General features: G+C 43.5%; 1 protein-coding gene across 2 annotated transcripts; it reads right to left on the bottom strand.

The window, feature by feature from the left end:
* Positions 1–117: 117 nt before the first annotated feature.
* On the bottom strand, positions 118–13,923 carry aldocb (aldolase C, fructose-bisphosphate, b). Of its 2 annotated transcripts, none has more exons than XM_061247678.1 (9): positions 13,769–13,923; positions 5,703–5,835; positions 4,844–5,055; positions 3,866–3,920; positions 3,546–3,706; positions 3,042–3,125; positions 2,709–2,883; positions 2,156–2,355; positions 118–1,222 (listed from the first exon to the last, which is right to left on the bottom strand). In XM_061247678.1, the coding sequence occupies exons 2-9, from the start codon at positions 5,812–5,814 to the stop codon at positions 1,130–1,132; spliced, it is 1,092 nt and encodes a 363-aa protein (XP_061103662.1). In that variant the 5' UTR covers positions 5,815–5,835; positions 13,769–13,923; the 3' UTR covers positions 118–1,129. The 2 variants fall into 2 exon arrangements, with proteins under 2 accessions (XP_061103662.1, XP_061103663.1); XM_061247679.1 differs by lacking the exon at positions 13,769–13,923 and adding an exon at positions 7,837–7,957.
* Between the last annotated feature and the right edge of the window lie 1,205 nt (positions 13,924–15,128).

Raw genomic sequence — 15,128 nt, 5'->3', positions numbered from 1 at the left:
ATGGTATTATAGTACACATGGAATTTGCCCTATAGCACCATTGCAATTGCTTTCCATACACTGGCAGTGTATTCAGGCGCAGCAATAAAGATAATGTAATAAGAGTAAGACCCACAATATTTTCTACATTTCTTTATTTTTGTTTCACTATTTGGTACATCTGGTGCATAGAGAACAACACTAACATCACAACATTACAGTGACCGCTCTGCTGTAAACCCAGCCTTCCGGTAGAGGTCTGCCGACTTCAGGGAACCCAGTTCACCATCTCTGTACTTCCGAGCTACAGCAGCAGGAGCGGGGGTGGGAGGATACATAGGCTTCACACAAATCTGCACCTTCACACGACAGTTATTTCAACTTTACTTTGTTGTTTTTTTTTGTTTCTTTAAATTAATGTTAATTTAATATAATTATATCCTTTAGACATACATTCTCAAAATAGATCATAAGATGGGTGAGACAAAAAACACTACCTTATGGTTGTTAGTGCTCAATCCTTTCGATGGATGGTCAACCGTTCCCGAATGTTTAACAAGGCTGTCCGATTACAGACACCTGCGTACTGTACTGTTATATGCGTCTGCCTCCTCACGTATAGGCTATAAATTCTGCTTGTGAATTTACTGTACTTGCAATAAAGTAATCTCAAACAGCCGTCAAATACAGTGTCATGGGTTTGCCAATGTAAAGACATTAGATAAAATGGACATTGACTGGATATACATCTGCTTCATATCTGATCAAGATCTCATTACCCATAATACTCCATATAAGCTACACACTCTGGGCAATAATACCATTCCTGAGGATCACCGCTAAGAGATTAAAATAAAACTAAGAGAAAACTGTCTTTCAATAGCTAAAATTATTTTCAAGAAGAAAAAAAAAGTCTGTAATTCATAAATTTGTTTCCTATACAATCTTTCCTCTGTTCTGGATGCCATCACCAACATCTTGTTATAGCGTAATATATTTATTATTTAAATACATATATTTAAGTACATCATAATAATCCTAAAGTACAGAAGACAGCGCAGGCCTGTGACTGGTTGGTGATATGGAAGGTTGCACCAGTGGATGAGACTACTGGTCGGCAGAAGGTGGGATTGTGGGTAACACTGGGGGCTCAGTAGGCGTGATTGGCCACGTAGAGAGACTGTCCAGCCGCTCCACAGCTGCCACTGGACACGTACTTGCCCAGTGCTGCTAAACCGTTCACCTGCGGGGGGAAACCAAGGAACCGTTTATCATCCCACTCCTAAACATGCCGGGAATGCATTCGGGTTCAGTTCAGTTCAAAGCTATTTGTTTGTTACCCTGGTGACCAGAAACACAGAGGTTTTTTTTTTCCCCCCCTGACATGAGTCTGTGCCTGAAGGCAATCTCTAAACTGTGATTTTTATGGGTGTTTTTTTCCCTCCTGAAAGTTTACACAAATTTATCCACAGAGCTTGTGTTCCTGGCTTCACCCATTCCATGACACCTCCTTGCTATTTTTTGCACTGCTCGGTTCACTGTAGGTCCAGTGTCATTTCTGTTCTCGCCAACTAGAATGCTGTTACATATACAGCACAGCAGGCCTGCAGCCTTTTGTGTTCTCTTTAATAGATTAACTGGTGTGCTGAAAATACAACAGTGGCGCCTACAGTAAGGAGCGCAAGTTGTTCCGTTTCCTGACAGGAAACTGTTTATTGAAGAATCCATTTGCAATTCATCTCCTCTGTATGTGGCTGGCAATCAGACACATCAGAAAATGTCACATTCATCACAGAGTTCACACGCCGAGCACAGAGGTGGTATCGCATGAAACATCCAGCTGAGAGCAAAAGTGAGATGCGAACTTTTGCTCTCAGCTGGATGAATCCTGGCTTGTTAATGTGGCCAGGATTCATCTCCATGGAAGAGTCTGAGTAGGTTCAGTGGAACAGTGGAACATCCAACCACGACACAAAAATGCTTACAGACAAAGAGCCAGTGTGGGTGGCTATCAATGAGTCACCCTTGCTTGTAAGTGAATGCAACAGTTTTGAAATTTCATATCTATGCCAATGTATTCTTTCCATCAATTCAATGCCACAGTATTCCATCCTGCCAGAAAGAGGGCCGCAGTGGACGTACGTCTCATGCTTTATCGTGTTTTTCGGCGACCCACCTCGGCGCGCTTGATGAACTCCTCGGTGGCAGCGCTCTCGTTCTCCTTCTGCCCGCGCCAGGCGTTGAGGGCGGAGGCCTGCAGGGCCCGGCCGTAGGAGAAGGTCAGGGCCCAGGGCTTGCCCAGTGGGCAGGTGTTGATGGCGTTCAGGTTAACGGACGCCTCCTCCTCGCTCTGGCCTCCGGACAGGAAGGTCACTCCTGCAGACGCACACCACGTTTATAACGGTCTAAAGAGTGTATGTATATTTGTCCACATTGCTCTTCAGGGCTTATTATTGATTGATGAATGCTAAATGCCTAAATGTAACAATGTAATGTAATGCATTGGTATTAATATTGGACATAATCTACTGTATCTTCTCAACTTGTTCATCAAAGCCTACTCTGTAGCTGACACAGGTTATGTTTTCCCTTTGTATCCCATGCAGACTTCATGGGACATGTACAAAGATAATGCACAGAAATGTACATTGATAAGTCAATCATCCTGGGAGAAAAGGATTTTGGGGGCATTTATTTATTTATTTATTTTCTTGGGTAAGTCTGGTCACCTGTGACAGCAGGGGGCACTGTGCGACGCAGGGCAGTAACCGTTGCCATGGCAATCTCCTCAGAGCCAAACTTGTTGGGGCAGGCATGGCCAGGGGTCACCATGTTGGGCTTCAGAAGGGTGCCCTCAAGGTAGATGTGGTGGTCAGACAGGGCCTTGTACACAGCAGCTAGGACCTGGAGTGGACACAGCCGAAGGGTAAGTCAGTTAAACACATTAAACTGAGACACGCAGGGCTGACGGGCCTCGTAACAAACAGACTGTGCAGAGGACATGAGAGCTTAGTGTAAATAGGAGAAGTGTGGGTCCAAAATGGCTACCCACTAGCACCCACCTTCTCTGTGACGTACTGGCAGCGCTTCAGGTCGTGATCTCCGTCAGGCAGGATCTCTGGCTCCACGATGGGCACGATTCCGTTCTGGAGAACAGGGAAGAAAGGTGTATTTTAAAGGTGTATTTTTTACTTTGCTAGTCTTAAACTGATTTAAAAAATACAGGAGGGCACCCAAACATATCACTCTTATATGTGGGCATATAAGAATGGAAGTAATATCTTCTGAGCATGAGGGTGACAGGCTATTAAGTCCGGTACATTTCCCTATGAACTATAGTATCCAGAAAGTCTGGAGCCTGGACTTGAACAACCATAGTACCTACTCAAATCTGGCCCTCAGGTACAGTAGCTGATTGCTGGTCTTTTTTACAGTTACAGTAGTTCATAATTTTTTTTTATCTTCAGATATATTAATATCTGTACATTATTGATATGTAATAAACAAACAATCATTTTTCAAGCACATCGGTCCTCCGCATTGCGTATTGCCGAGTGCTGCCCCACCTGCTGGCAGATGCTGGCATAGCGGGCGAGGACGTTGGCGTTCTCCATGATGGCCAGCTCGGAGGGCGTGTTCTCGCTGATCTTCAGCACGCAGCGCCACTTAGCGAAGTCGGCGCCGTCCTTCTTGTACTGGGCACAGCGCTCGGACAGACCGTCCAGCCCTACAGGGGGCACACAACGAAGGACACGGAGGCTCCATGACAACAGACAGTTTTAATTCTTCATCGGGATTCCACAAATTGCACCTATTGCTTACTCTGCAGGAGCTCTGAGGTGGACTGCATTATGGGTTGAGGGTAGTTTGGTTCACAAAGCCTTACCCTGGGTAGTGGTCTCTCCATCTGTTCCAGCCAATGGGACGACACCTTTGTCCACCTGCAGGAAGATTAAGCCAGATTTCCCTCAGCAAAACAAAAATAATTGATGGTTTTATGGACTCAGCTTTCATGAGCAAGCAAAGACTCTTCTTGTGCTGTGCTTGTCATTGAACAGGTTCACAGCATGAAGGCAAATTATTTATACTTAACTAAATAACAAAGAAGTTACACTTCCCTTGAGAGAATAGAAATATCTAGATGGGCAAAAATGGCAGGAACTTGTAGGTAGGGGGAGAACACACGCAGTCAGCACTGCTCTGAGCAAAGTTTGGCAGGGGGCCGGGGTATGGGGGGGTGGGGTGACGGTGCACATTAGTGCTTTTCTGCATCACATCTAGGGATATAACACTGCTCTGCCCTCTGGCCTGTGTGACTTAAACCCAGCTAATCCCTATCCTGCTCAGGTATATATAGCAGCTGCCCTCCACGTGAAGCTGCTGTTCTCCAAGGGTAGATCTTCTTATCGCCTTTGCTGAGTCTGTGTGGACCAACCCCAGGCTCCTTAGGCAGAGCCATTAACTCTCAATGCTCAACAAACACTGTTCTTACTTTTAAATTCCCTTATTTCCTCAGGACTCATCAGACATTTGAATATTCTCTCTGTGAGTTTTCCTCTCTCCAGTCTATAGGAAAGTAGGAGTGTAGTGAAAAACCCACAAAGACAGGAACATCTGTATTAACACACAAACTGTCAAACTGTGATTGACAGTTGTGAAACTCCCTCACAACCTTAATATTGGACAATCCGATGGTTAAATAACAACACGTAGGAGTAAGAATAGTGTTCACCATTAATGTCCCTGTAATCAGTGACTCATAACACTGGTGTTACACGCGGGTTTTGCGCGGTTTATATCGGTGATGCGTAAGCCTGACGCACAAAGCTAACGTCATCTCTAGCTCCTGGACGCGCTGCCGTACCTTGATTCCCACGACCATGCCCCGGTCCCTGATCATCTTGACGAAAGAGGTGCCATCATCTGCGCTCTGGTACATGGTCTCGTGGAAGAAGATGACCCCGCCGATGCAGCTGTCGATGCGCTCGTCCGCGCTGAAGAGGAGCTGGCGGTACAGCCGGCGGTTCTCCTCCGTGTTCTCCACGCCGATCTGGTTCAGGCGCTTCGCCATGCTGCCTGTTTGGCACACGCGCACGTACACCCGTGAGGCACAGTGCAACACCTGGATCTTCATACAGGATGTCCATGTAATTCAAGCTGCCCCTTTTGGGGGGTTTAGATTAAATGCGATCACTTTCAGCCACCAAGCATGACGTGGTGGTAAGATATATGAATATAAAAATGAAATATATATATAGCATATTTAAACAGCAGGAAATCACTTTACAGTGAAGAGGGGAATTCAACCAGGCAAGGCAGCCATTTTACACCAGATGCTGGACACATCAGCTGACGTGCAGAGGTTAAACCGGGGAGTGATTCAGTGGCAGGTCGACAGCAGGGTTTGGAAAGTTTCTCAAACACCGGGAGGACCCCTACTTCTTGGCATCATCCCTACTTTGCCCCAGAGTAGGGATGATGCCTGGCCCCTGGCTCACCAACACCAATGGAGCATTTTCCCCAGGAGGTCTCCCATCCAAGTACTAACCACCTACACACCTGCTCAGCTTCAGCTAATTGGCAAGAGCAGGCTATGACTGCCGGCAAAAAAGGCATCTCGTCTTGGGAATGCTGCTGCTCCAACATCATGAAAGATGGCACATACACCCCAGCTCCTTCAGCCTCAATAGACTCCACCCTACCCAGAATCCCCTGCTACTGACCAACAGACTCATCGGCGGCCAGGATGCCCTTTCCGGGAGCGACGATGCGTTCCGCAATGTCCTGGAGCTCCTTCTTCTGATCGGGAGTGAGGGCTGGGTACTGGTGCGTCATCTTCACTGGTCTTCACACAACCTGGGAGGGACAGACACAGACACTGACCATTTATTCGCTGGGTTTAACCGTCATTCACTGGGGTGAGACATTTTTCTAACTGCCACAATCTTCTGCGGCCAGCCTCCATTACAGGAAGACAAAAACAACACTTTGAGACAGACCGCTCGGCAGATATTGTTCACTGGGTCGTCTCGTTAATCAAGGATGGCAGGGCTAAGCTTCCGCTCCAAACACACAGCTGAAAAGAAAAAACTTGATAGATAGATGCTATCATCAGCATGAATTTATATTCAGGTTAGCTCTCCCTCCACTAGCGAGTGTTACACAACATGTGTGACAACAGCGAGCGAAATCAAGCATGCTCCATCACCCCCTGTTGTCATGGTGATAAGAAGTGACCGATTACATAACTCTTTAGACACTGTCAGCTCTCATAAGAGATGCACATTTCTGCACATTTCTAGGCATTTCTGCCACAGCTGATCTCTCACATTCCTCCCCGCTTCATGTCTCATCTTTACTTTGTGGAAGAACTACACTTGAGACACATTGTCTATTAGTTTTAATGACATTATTTTGTTCTTTATTACTGCATTATAACATATTTTGTATGCTATACATATGGTATCTTGCTAATGGTGATCAATGACTTTGCAAATGGAAGAGATGTAAAAATCAATGCATTTTGCTTGTAATGGATGCCTATTTCATTGGGGCAAATTTTCCTGACTTTTCAAGGGAAAAGGGATGTGTGAACCCTGATAATGACTTTCCAGAATATAAATATTTCAAAGGATTTTCATGGACCATGGGAGCCCTGCCCTTCTTTAAATGTCCTCTTCCTCCAAATTTCACTACCCACCCTCAGTCATAGCCCCAACATTGACTCGATTCTATTGAGCAGAACCAGCACAAACCGGTGCAGACTGGTCGGATCTCCGGCCCCCTGAATAGGGAGGAGTCATGCATTATTCACAATGCTGATTGGATGACACACTTTTGCTTATATTCTCAACACCAATCCTGCAATCGGCAGGCAAAATGGTGTGAAAAGGACTCAATGAAGACGGTGAGGTGATTTCAATGTAAATGAAAGTGGTAAACTGGGTTTATTTCCCTTTTCCCCGGTGGTACAAAAACCCAGTGAACAGGCCTCAGGCTACAGCAGGGTTACCCTGGCAACTCCTGGCACAGGTTACACCAGCCAGCACACTACAAAGAGGAAAGACAATCTGCCCTGACCCTAATAATTATTCTGAACTTGTTTTCATGAATAAAATGGTTGCCAGTTTTTAGTAAAGATCCCACCTCAGGAGGTGAATTCCTTTTTCTTAAATTTTGACAGCATTACACGTGTATAATCAATTTTCTGTGCATAAAGTATTAGCCAAATTAAAATACAATGCAGGCTTTGGCCAAATAAACTTTATTTTTCATTTTTAATTATGATTTGAAAAAGAAAACTCGAGGAGAATAATAAGCAACATACATTGATCTTGACCATTTGCTGCCATTTTGTACAAGTACAATGGCCTTGTCAGTGCATGGGCCCTCAAATATCTCCTTATCACATTACTAATCTGGCCACCAGCCCATTCTCTTCCCTAGACTCACATAAGCCTCAACACAGAATGACTAGAACATCAACATCACTTGCACTCCACTGGCTGTGGTCCACATGGAAGTTTCCATTGAAAACTTTGACCTGGCCTGGCAGCCAAGCCTCAGTATTGGCTGTGAAAATACCCCCTCCCCAACCCGGCTCTGTGTTTCCCACTGAAACAGGCCCCTCCTTCATCAGACAACAGTAATTTTCCAAGATCTCCCATTAAAAGGTATTTGCGTCTGAAATTTAAACATCGTATACACCCTGGTCATTCTCACTGTTACTCTCCATGTCTATTCTGTTTGTTGCATTTGTCACGACGAGCGACGACGGCCTATGTCATAAGCACATTTCCCTATAAGGACAGAAGAATCATAACCCAGCCTAACCTACCCTACTTGGATTACACCCACCTGGCTGGACACACAAGGCAGCTTTGATCTCCGTTATTCTTTCTGCTGAGACGATACGCAGAGCAGCACTCAGCAGTAAAACAGGTCAGCTGTGCAGAGGCAGGGACTGCAGTGCCCTTCGCAGGAACACACTGTACGGGCAAACTCCCACAGGAGGGAGAACAAAGAGCCAGGAAACCATGGCAGCAGGGGGTGGCATGTTGCTACTTGTCAATTCTGTGCCTCCCTGCCTTATGATTTAGAGTAACACAGATAAGCCACAAAGGTTCTGTTGACCCAGTATGGGTCTAAAGTATGTTTCCCGAACTTGTGACACACAAGATGGGGGACCAGTTTTGCCAGTTGCATACCGAGTACTGCCACTTCTGACTCTTTGAGAGGCAGCACGCCACTACGGTTTAATGATATGGGAAGTTATTTTTGCTTAATAATACATTCAGTCGCTTTGGTTATATTCAGATAAAGTGCAAACAATTAATATATGAATGATTATTTTATACACTAATTTATTTTAATATATTATTCAATACCTATCTATATTTTACATTTCATGAAACGGTTTATTATTTCATGAAAAGGCCAGTGTCATGTCCTGATATGTAGGCTAGTCGTCCAATGTTAGAAAAATTACAACTCAAGAAAGCACATGTATTGCCCGTAATATATGGAAACGTATGTTTAGAGTATTAAGAGAGCATTTAGTATTTATTAAACATATTTTTTAGATTTAATGGTCTTCTGCTGCTGTATCCTATCCACTTAGAGGTTTGAAGCATTGTGTGTCCAGAGATGCTCTTCTGCATACCACTGTTGTAATGTGTGGTTATTTGCATTACTGTCACCTCCCTATCAGCTTTGAACAGTCTGGCCCTTCTCCACTGACCTCTCATTAACAAGGTGTTTCTGCACGCAGAACTGCTGCTCACTGGTTGTTTTTAGTTTTTTGCACCATTCTCTGCAAACTAATGACTAATGAATGAAAATCCCAGGAGGTCAGCAGTTCCTGACATATTCAAACCACCCTGTCTGGCGCCAACAATCATACCACAGTTAAAGTCACTTAGATCACATCTCTTCCCCGTTCTGACATTTGGTCTGAAAAACAGCGGAACCTATTGACCATGTCTGCATGCTTTTAGTTGCTGCCACATGATTGACTGATGAAATATTTGCATGAACAAGCTGGTTTACAGGCCTACCTAATAAAGTAGTCACTGAGTATAATTGCAATATGTATGGCAACCAGCAAAAACTACATTAGCTCCACTGATATTTCAACAAGACATCAAAAAGAATTCATTGATCGATATTAACAATGATTTGACACAGGTTGTTCAGCATCACCACATGGGGGTCTGCAATAGTGCTCGGTGCAGCGGATTGGCTGCTGTTGCTGTTGTTGAAAGCAGAGGGCTGAAAATAGCACACGGCCAACAGCAGGCCACAAGGGGTGCAGTCCCTGCTGCCGTGAGCGCGTCTGCTCACTGCTGCAGAACAGAGGCACCCTTCTTTTGGAAAAAAGCAGTAATAGCAGTATCTATGGCTGAATCACTCATGCCAGCTCCACAAAAGGTGTTTTCTTTCCATCTATAAGGTTATATTGTGATAATATTCGTGTCCTCCAGAATGGTTGGCATCCACGATATGAACAAAAAGTTCTGGATGGATTTCACTTTGTTAATAAAATGTCTTCTTCTATGGTCTCCAATAAGAAAATTATATAACTGTGTGTTGATAACTGCTCAGAGGGGGAAAAAAACATAGCTAGGGATCCGAGACCATTCCTCCATGCATCAGTCAGTTCTTGCTCTTTGCTGGTGGACTCTCCACTCTCATTGGACAGGTTTTCAATGGCGTTTCAGCCATTGCAAAAGCTTGATTCTGTGGTCAGTTGACTTCTTTTTTTCTACTGGAATGCTTTGGATCATTGTTCTGCTGGATCCAACTGTGACCCAGGTTTAGCCTCCTAGCAGAGTTTTTGTATACAATTTCCTGGTACTTCATGGAGTCCATGATGCCATTTATCTGGTTCCCATGGCCTTTGAAAGCAAAACATCTCCAAAACTTCATATATCCACCACCATACTTCGCAGTGGGGATTGGGTTCCTTTCTGCATGACCATTGCTCTTTTTACAACAAACCCATCTCTAGGGTTTGTGGCCTAAAAGGCCTAATGGGTGAATGAGAAGCATCAATTGTACAGCGCTTTGGATAAAGGCGCTATATAAATGCCAACAATTTACCATTTACCAAAAGCTATTTTCACCCAATTCCAATATTTAGGAAACTCCAGGAACTAACATTTGTGGTTTAATGACAGTAGAGGCTTTCTTCTGACAAGCCTTCCAAAAGGCTTGTTGACAAGGAGTGGCTTCTCATTGTAGCGTTGGAGACTTTATTACCCCATCCAACTTGTGCTATTCTGCAATTATGACCCTGTGTCTTCTCACTGCGCATGCCCATTCCAGGTAGATTCATTACTGTTCCAGTTAAACGGCTTATTTATTGCCCGAGGAGTGGCGATGGGCATTTTCAGGTACCTAGCCATTTTTATTGGTAGTAAGATTCATGGACGTCAGCAACATTGTTTCATTTCATGTATTTGTCCCTGTGCTGATGGATGACTAAGGAAGTGTGGCATGTGTGTCACCACACATTTATACCACAGTGGAACAGGAAGTCATGGTGATCACTCAATAGTTCCCAAAGGCTCTAATGAACTTAAAAAAAGAAAATATAAATGGCAATATACTTCTATTAGACTTTGTTCAGAAAAAGAATAATTGTTTTTGAGAAATAAATGTTTTAATTTTTGATGAAGACCCTATATTACTTAGAATGTTAGTTTTCTATCATATTTTGAGTGCAAGATCAAGCTGGAACAACAATAAAATGGTCTTTTATGCTCAGCCCATCCTAACAGAGATTTATTTCCTGATAACCGAAAATAGAAAATGTTTAGCACTTGCTGGTAATATCCAGAACTTCATAGCAAATGAAATACACCAGCAATAACAACCACTAACCGCATCCGATGGTTCCGATTTCCTACAGAAGGGTGAGACTGATAAATAAAGCCAGTCAGTGTCCACTGATCTGGTAACTAATCAAATGTGACTGGGGGTTTAAGACCATTGTTTTCTATAAAGCCCTGTAGATCATGAGTGTGTAAGCATGACCCACAATAGCTGTTTTAATCCATGCCCGCAGTGGTATTCTCCCTCGGTGTACATTCAATGGAAGTCATAGCAGTCTGACTTTAACAGGGAGTGAAACTCAGTGTGGCATGAAGGGACACAGTCGGTGATGTAGGCCTGCATGGTGCTGCGCCTGCACTTATGTGTGTGTGTGTGTGTGTGTGTGTGTGTGTGTAGACATGTTTTATCATATAACATATCATGGTGTTGTCGGATTTATCATAAGCACAGCTATAACTGAAGCTCGGTGAATCCCTTCCAATCGATGTCATGAACACATATCGCATGATAGAGCCCTGCATTGCGTAACCTTTAATAAGGAACCATTCCCCCCCTCCCCTCCTCACCCTGACCACATCCTGCCACCTGCTACCCCGAGCACATCCCAGCCGTGCCGCTCAATCCGGAGGAGAGGCAGGAGCCTGCATGTACAGAGCGAGGAGTGTGGGAGAATCCCCGCTCCGTTACCCGCGTTCATCGTGACGGTACACCATGTTCTGCTTCCCGCCAGACGGGGGACACCAGAGCCTGCGTGCTGCCTCAGCTCTGCAGCCGGCAGCGTGCGGCGAGGTGGGACGGCCGCTCGTGCCCTTGAGATGTTAAAATACTACCATCCCACCCCGCCCTCTCCTCCCCTCCCTCCACCCAAACCGTGCCACGCCCCTGCAGATCAGACCAGCCCAGGTCTACCACAGGACCAGCACATCTGGGTGTCACCAGACACCTGCACTGCGTAACCTGAGCTGAAAAAACATATTCCTCTACACAATTAGATTTAATTAGAAAGCAATGCAGAGTTACATGGTAAACTACTATTACTACAATTCAATTTATTGGTTCCTTTGTAAAAACATGAAACCAAAACCAGATTTTTATGGTTACAAAACCATACTTTTGTACAGTATAACAACATTAGATGCACACTGATACTCATTTCATTTAGTTGCATATGCCCTTATTCAAGGCATTTTATGTTACTTTCTAAAATATTTACTCTATTTAAATTTCTGGGTAGCTTTAGGTGGTGTCTAGTGCAAGGCTGAAAGCGGAGGCTGTTCTCATTGGACACATATTAAATTAAATTTGCATAGTGTTTTTACAGAGATAAAAACTTAACAGAAATATGGCGACACATGCTATTCCAAGATACAATTCACATATCCCAGAAAGGCCTGGGTCATGTAAATATACGGAGCCAAAGAAATGCAGCAGGTGCAAAGAGACAGAAAAATCAGATTAAACATTGTGAGGATTATCAAATCAGAGACTGCACAGAAGAAATTTAAACAGACAATCTAAGCTGCAAGTCCCACTGTGGCCCAGTGTTAATTCGAACTACTGCCAGTTTCCAGGCAACCAGGTCCTCATGCAAGTACAATTGTGCCAGCATCCATATTGGATTAATTGAGTTAATCTTAATGCAGCCGACAGTTAATCTCAATTAATCTCGGCTACAGTTTGGGTGCAGCCCATATTGATCACAGGGCAGCTAGTGGGTCCTTCAGACTAAAATTATTAAAGAAATAATGAAATAACTAAGCCTGTGAAATTGTGAAATTAGGGGTGAAAATGGTCGATTGTGTAATAAATAATGAGAGGATGGACTGGCTTGTTTTTTTGTGTAGAATTTAGTCCCTTTCTCTTAAGTAGCTGAGTACAGGGGGTTGTCGTTGTCAGTCGATAGTAGCCTATCTATCAGACAAATAGCAACATGCAGCTAATTAGCAACCGAGGGGCACCACGTCACAAGGCATGTTAAATGGCATCTAAAGCAGGACAGTCAGTAAAATAGCCACGAGACGATACTGCGCAACGTCCCTACTGTTTTTCATGCTGCGCTTCCTCAGATCCTGACAACATCCTTAGATCCTAGTAAGGTTATGTAAATGTTAACCTCTCTTGTCCAGTTTAAGCACAATGAAAGCGATAGATCTGTCCGATATGTACATTTAAAGTGAAGACACCACTGAAATAAAAAAAAACAATGACATTAAATAATGTCTATCGAGCGCTAAAACTGTGACGTTATTGTGTACGTGCTGTTTTCCACAGAGCCGTCTGAGCATCGACGAACACCTGCTGCGCCATCAGCGAACATCATGTACTGTGAGAAAAAATTAAATCTTGCAGTTTGACAGCCCGCATCTCTGATGTGTTAGATTGAACTTCCCAAACGTTATGCAAAAAATACGTGACTATATATCAGCTACAACGTCCCTTTTACATTTCAAAAGAAAGTACCTAGATAGCTAGCCGATATGTTTGCTGAACATTACGTAGTTATTGAAAGATTCGATATAAAACGAATCAGGGCCATTAATTACAATGTTGCAAATCACATGCCCATATAAGCGTAGCTAGTTGACGACTAGAAGCTAGTTATCTTACTCGCTCGTTTGACTTCCCCTCGATGACAGCCCGTATGAGTCACTCATCTCATCTTCTGAGGTACCATAATCGCGGCTACAGCTAGTTTTACGTCGAAATATAGACACTGCATTAACGAAACAGCCAATCCATCGTTAGCCATTAATGAAGTAATCCCTTATTTAAAGTTAGGTCTTATTAAATGATAGCTTGATTGTTTTGTTTGGTAATCTAAATAATTTTGTATGGAATCTAGGTAGCTCTTGCTAGCTGATCAGTTAATTCCATGCTTTTCCACCATCAACACTTCTGTTTTAACCTGTACAATAACTAATTCTAGTACATGTGCTACCAATGTATATCCTACCTGAGATGCGAGTTTAGGTGCTTGAGTCGGTTTGGCTTGAGTCGGTTTGGCTTGAACGTTGCAGAATGAGATGTAAGCACAGGATGCTCACAGGAAAGACCGCTGCTTCAATGCTGCAGAGCTACGTGACTCGTTACAAAACCTTCCCATCCAAGGGCGGGGCGTACAGTCACGACTTCATTATAATGACTAAATATTCATGAGACATGCGTGCTTGGGCTGTAACATTGATTCCAGAGTAAAATACATGGGTAGAAGCATGATAACGCAGTTTCTTTAGCAAATCGTGCAGAAAAGTTCGTAGCCATCTGCAGCGGAATCTGCAGATTAAGAATATCGTTTTATCTTTTAAAATTGCTTTCAATTAAGCAAAACAAACAGATGTTTCACAGAAGTGGACATCTGTGTACAGATATCCACTTAATAAATTGATCGTACTCGTCGATCATGCTGTCTCTGTGTTCATACCAATCTATATGCCAGCCAAAAACACGTTCTATGCTGATTCATAAAGAACTGTCAGCCAAAATAGTTTAACATTTTTGTTTCTACTGATTCTCGTGAAAAACACCTTCCCTTTGGTGTAATGAAGTTTTTGAACCATATCAGGATACGTAATGCATATTGTCCTAGCAGCAGTATGGTTTAATAATAATCATCTGTAAAGAAAATCAACTACATGTTCACTCTGGCTCCAGTAGCCTCCAGGTTTCTTTTGTCCGCAGCATTAGCCGCCTTCCCACTCAGTCATTCCAATCAATCATCTCAAATGAATTCAAATATGACACAGAAATGTACATGAAATGTAAATAAGTATACCTAATCATTGGGCATGAATAAGAAACATTTATCTGTGTTTTTCATAGCCATGTACGAAAAAAATGACCCTCTCTTACTTATGCGCTAGGTCAATCGATTCAGGAATAGGATTTCCTGGATCTTAAACGAGCTGAAATCAAGGGCACTGGGATTTACAGTCAAGGACAAAAAAAAAAAGGTCATTACCACTTGATTGACCACTTCTGTCAGAAGAGCGATATGCAGAGAAGATGAAATCAGAGAAAGGATTGGAACACAAGCTGGTAAATAACGAGATAAAATGCCTGATTGTGAAGTCAGACATGCAGCACTCAAGGGGGAGAATCCCGCGAAAAGGAATGATTGGGCCCTCTGCACTACGCTGCAGAGTGTGCTGAGTCACTGCTGAGAACTAAATCACCGCAACGGAACACGCTGTCCGGCTTCTACACTAAGGAGTCTTAGAAAGACACCAGATGCATTCACAACCGTGTATTTAACACTTATTATGCTAACTGAATGAAAACCAAACCGACAAAAGGACAGAGTGAGACTTTAAATA

This window comes from Conger conger, chromosome 7, assembly GCF_963514075.1.
Source record: "Conger conger chromosome 7, fConCon1.1, whole genome shotgun sequence".
Lineage (NCBI taxonomy): Eukaryota > Metazoa > Chordata > Actinopteri > Anguilliformes > Congridae > Conger > Conger conger.
The sequence above is the reverse complement of the archived record's forward strand: the minus strand, read 5'-3'. Positions and strand labels throughout refer to the sequence as shown.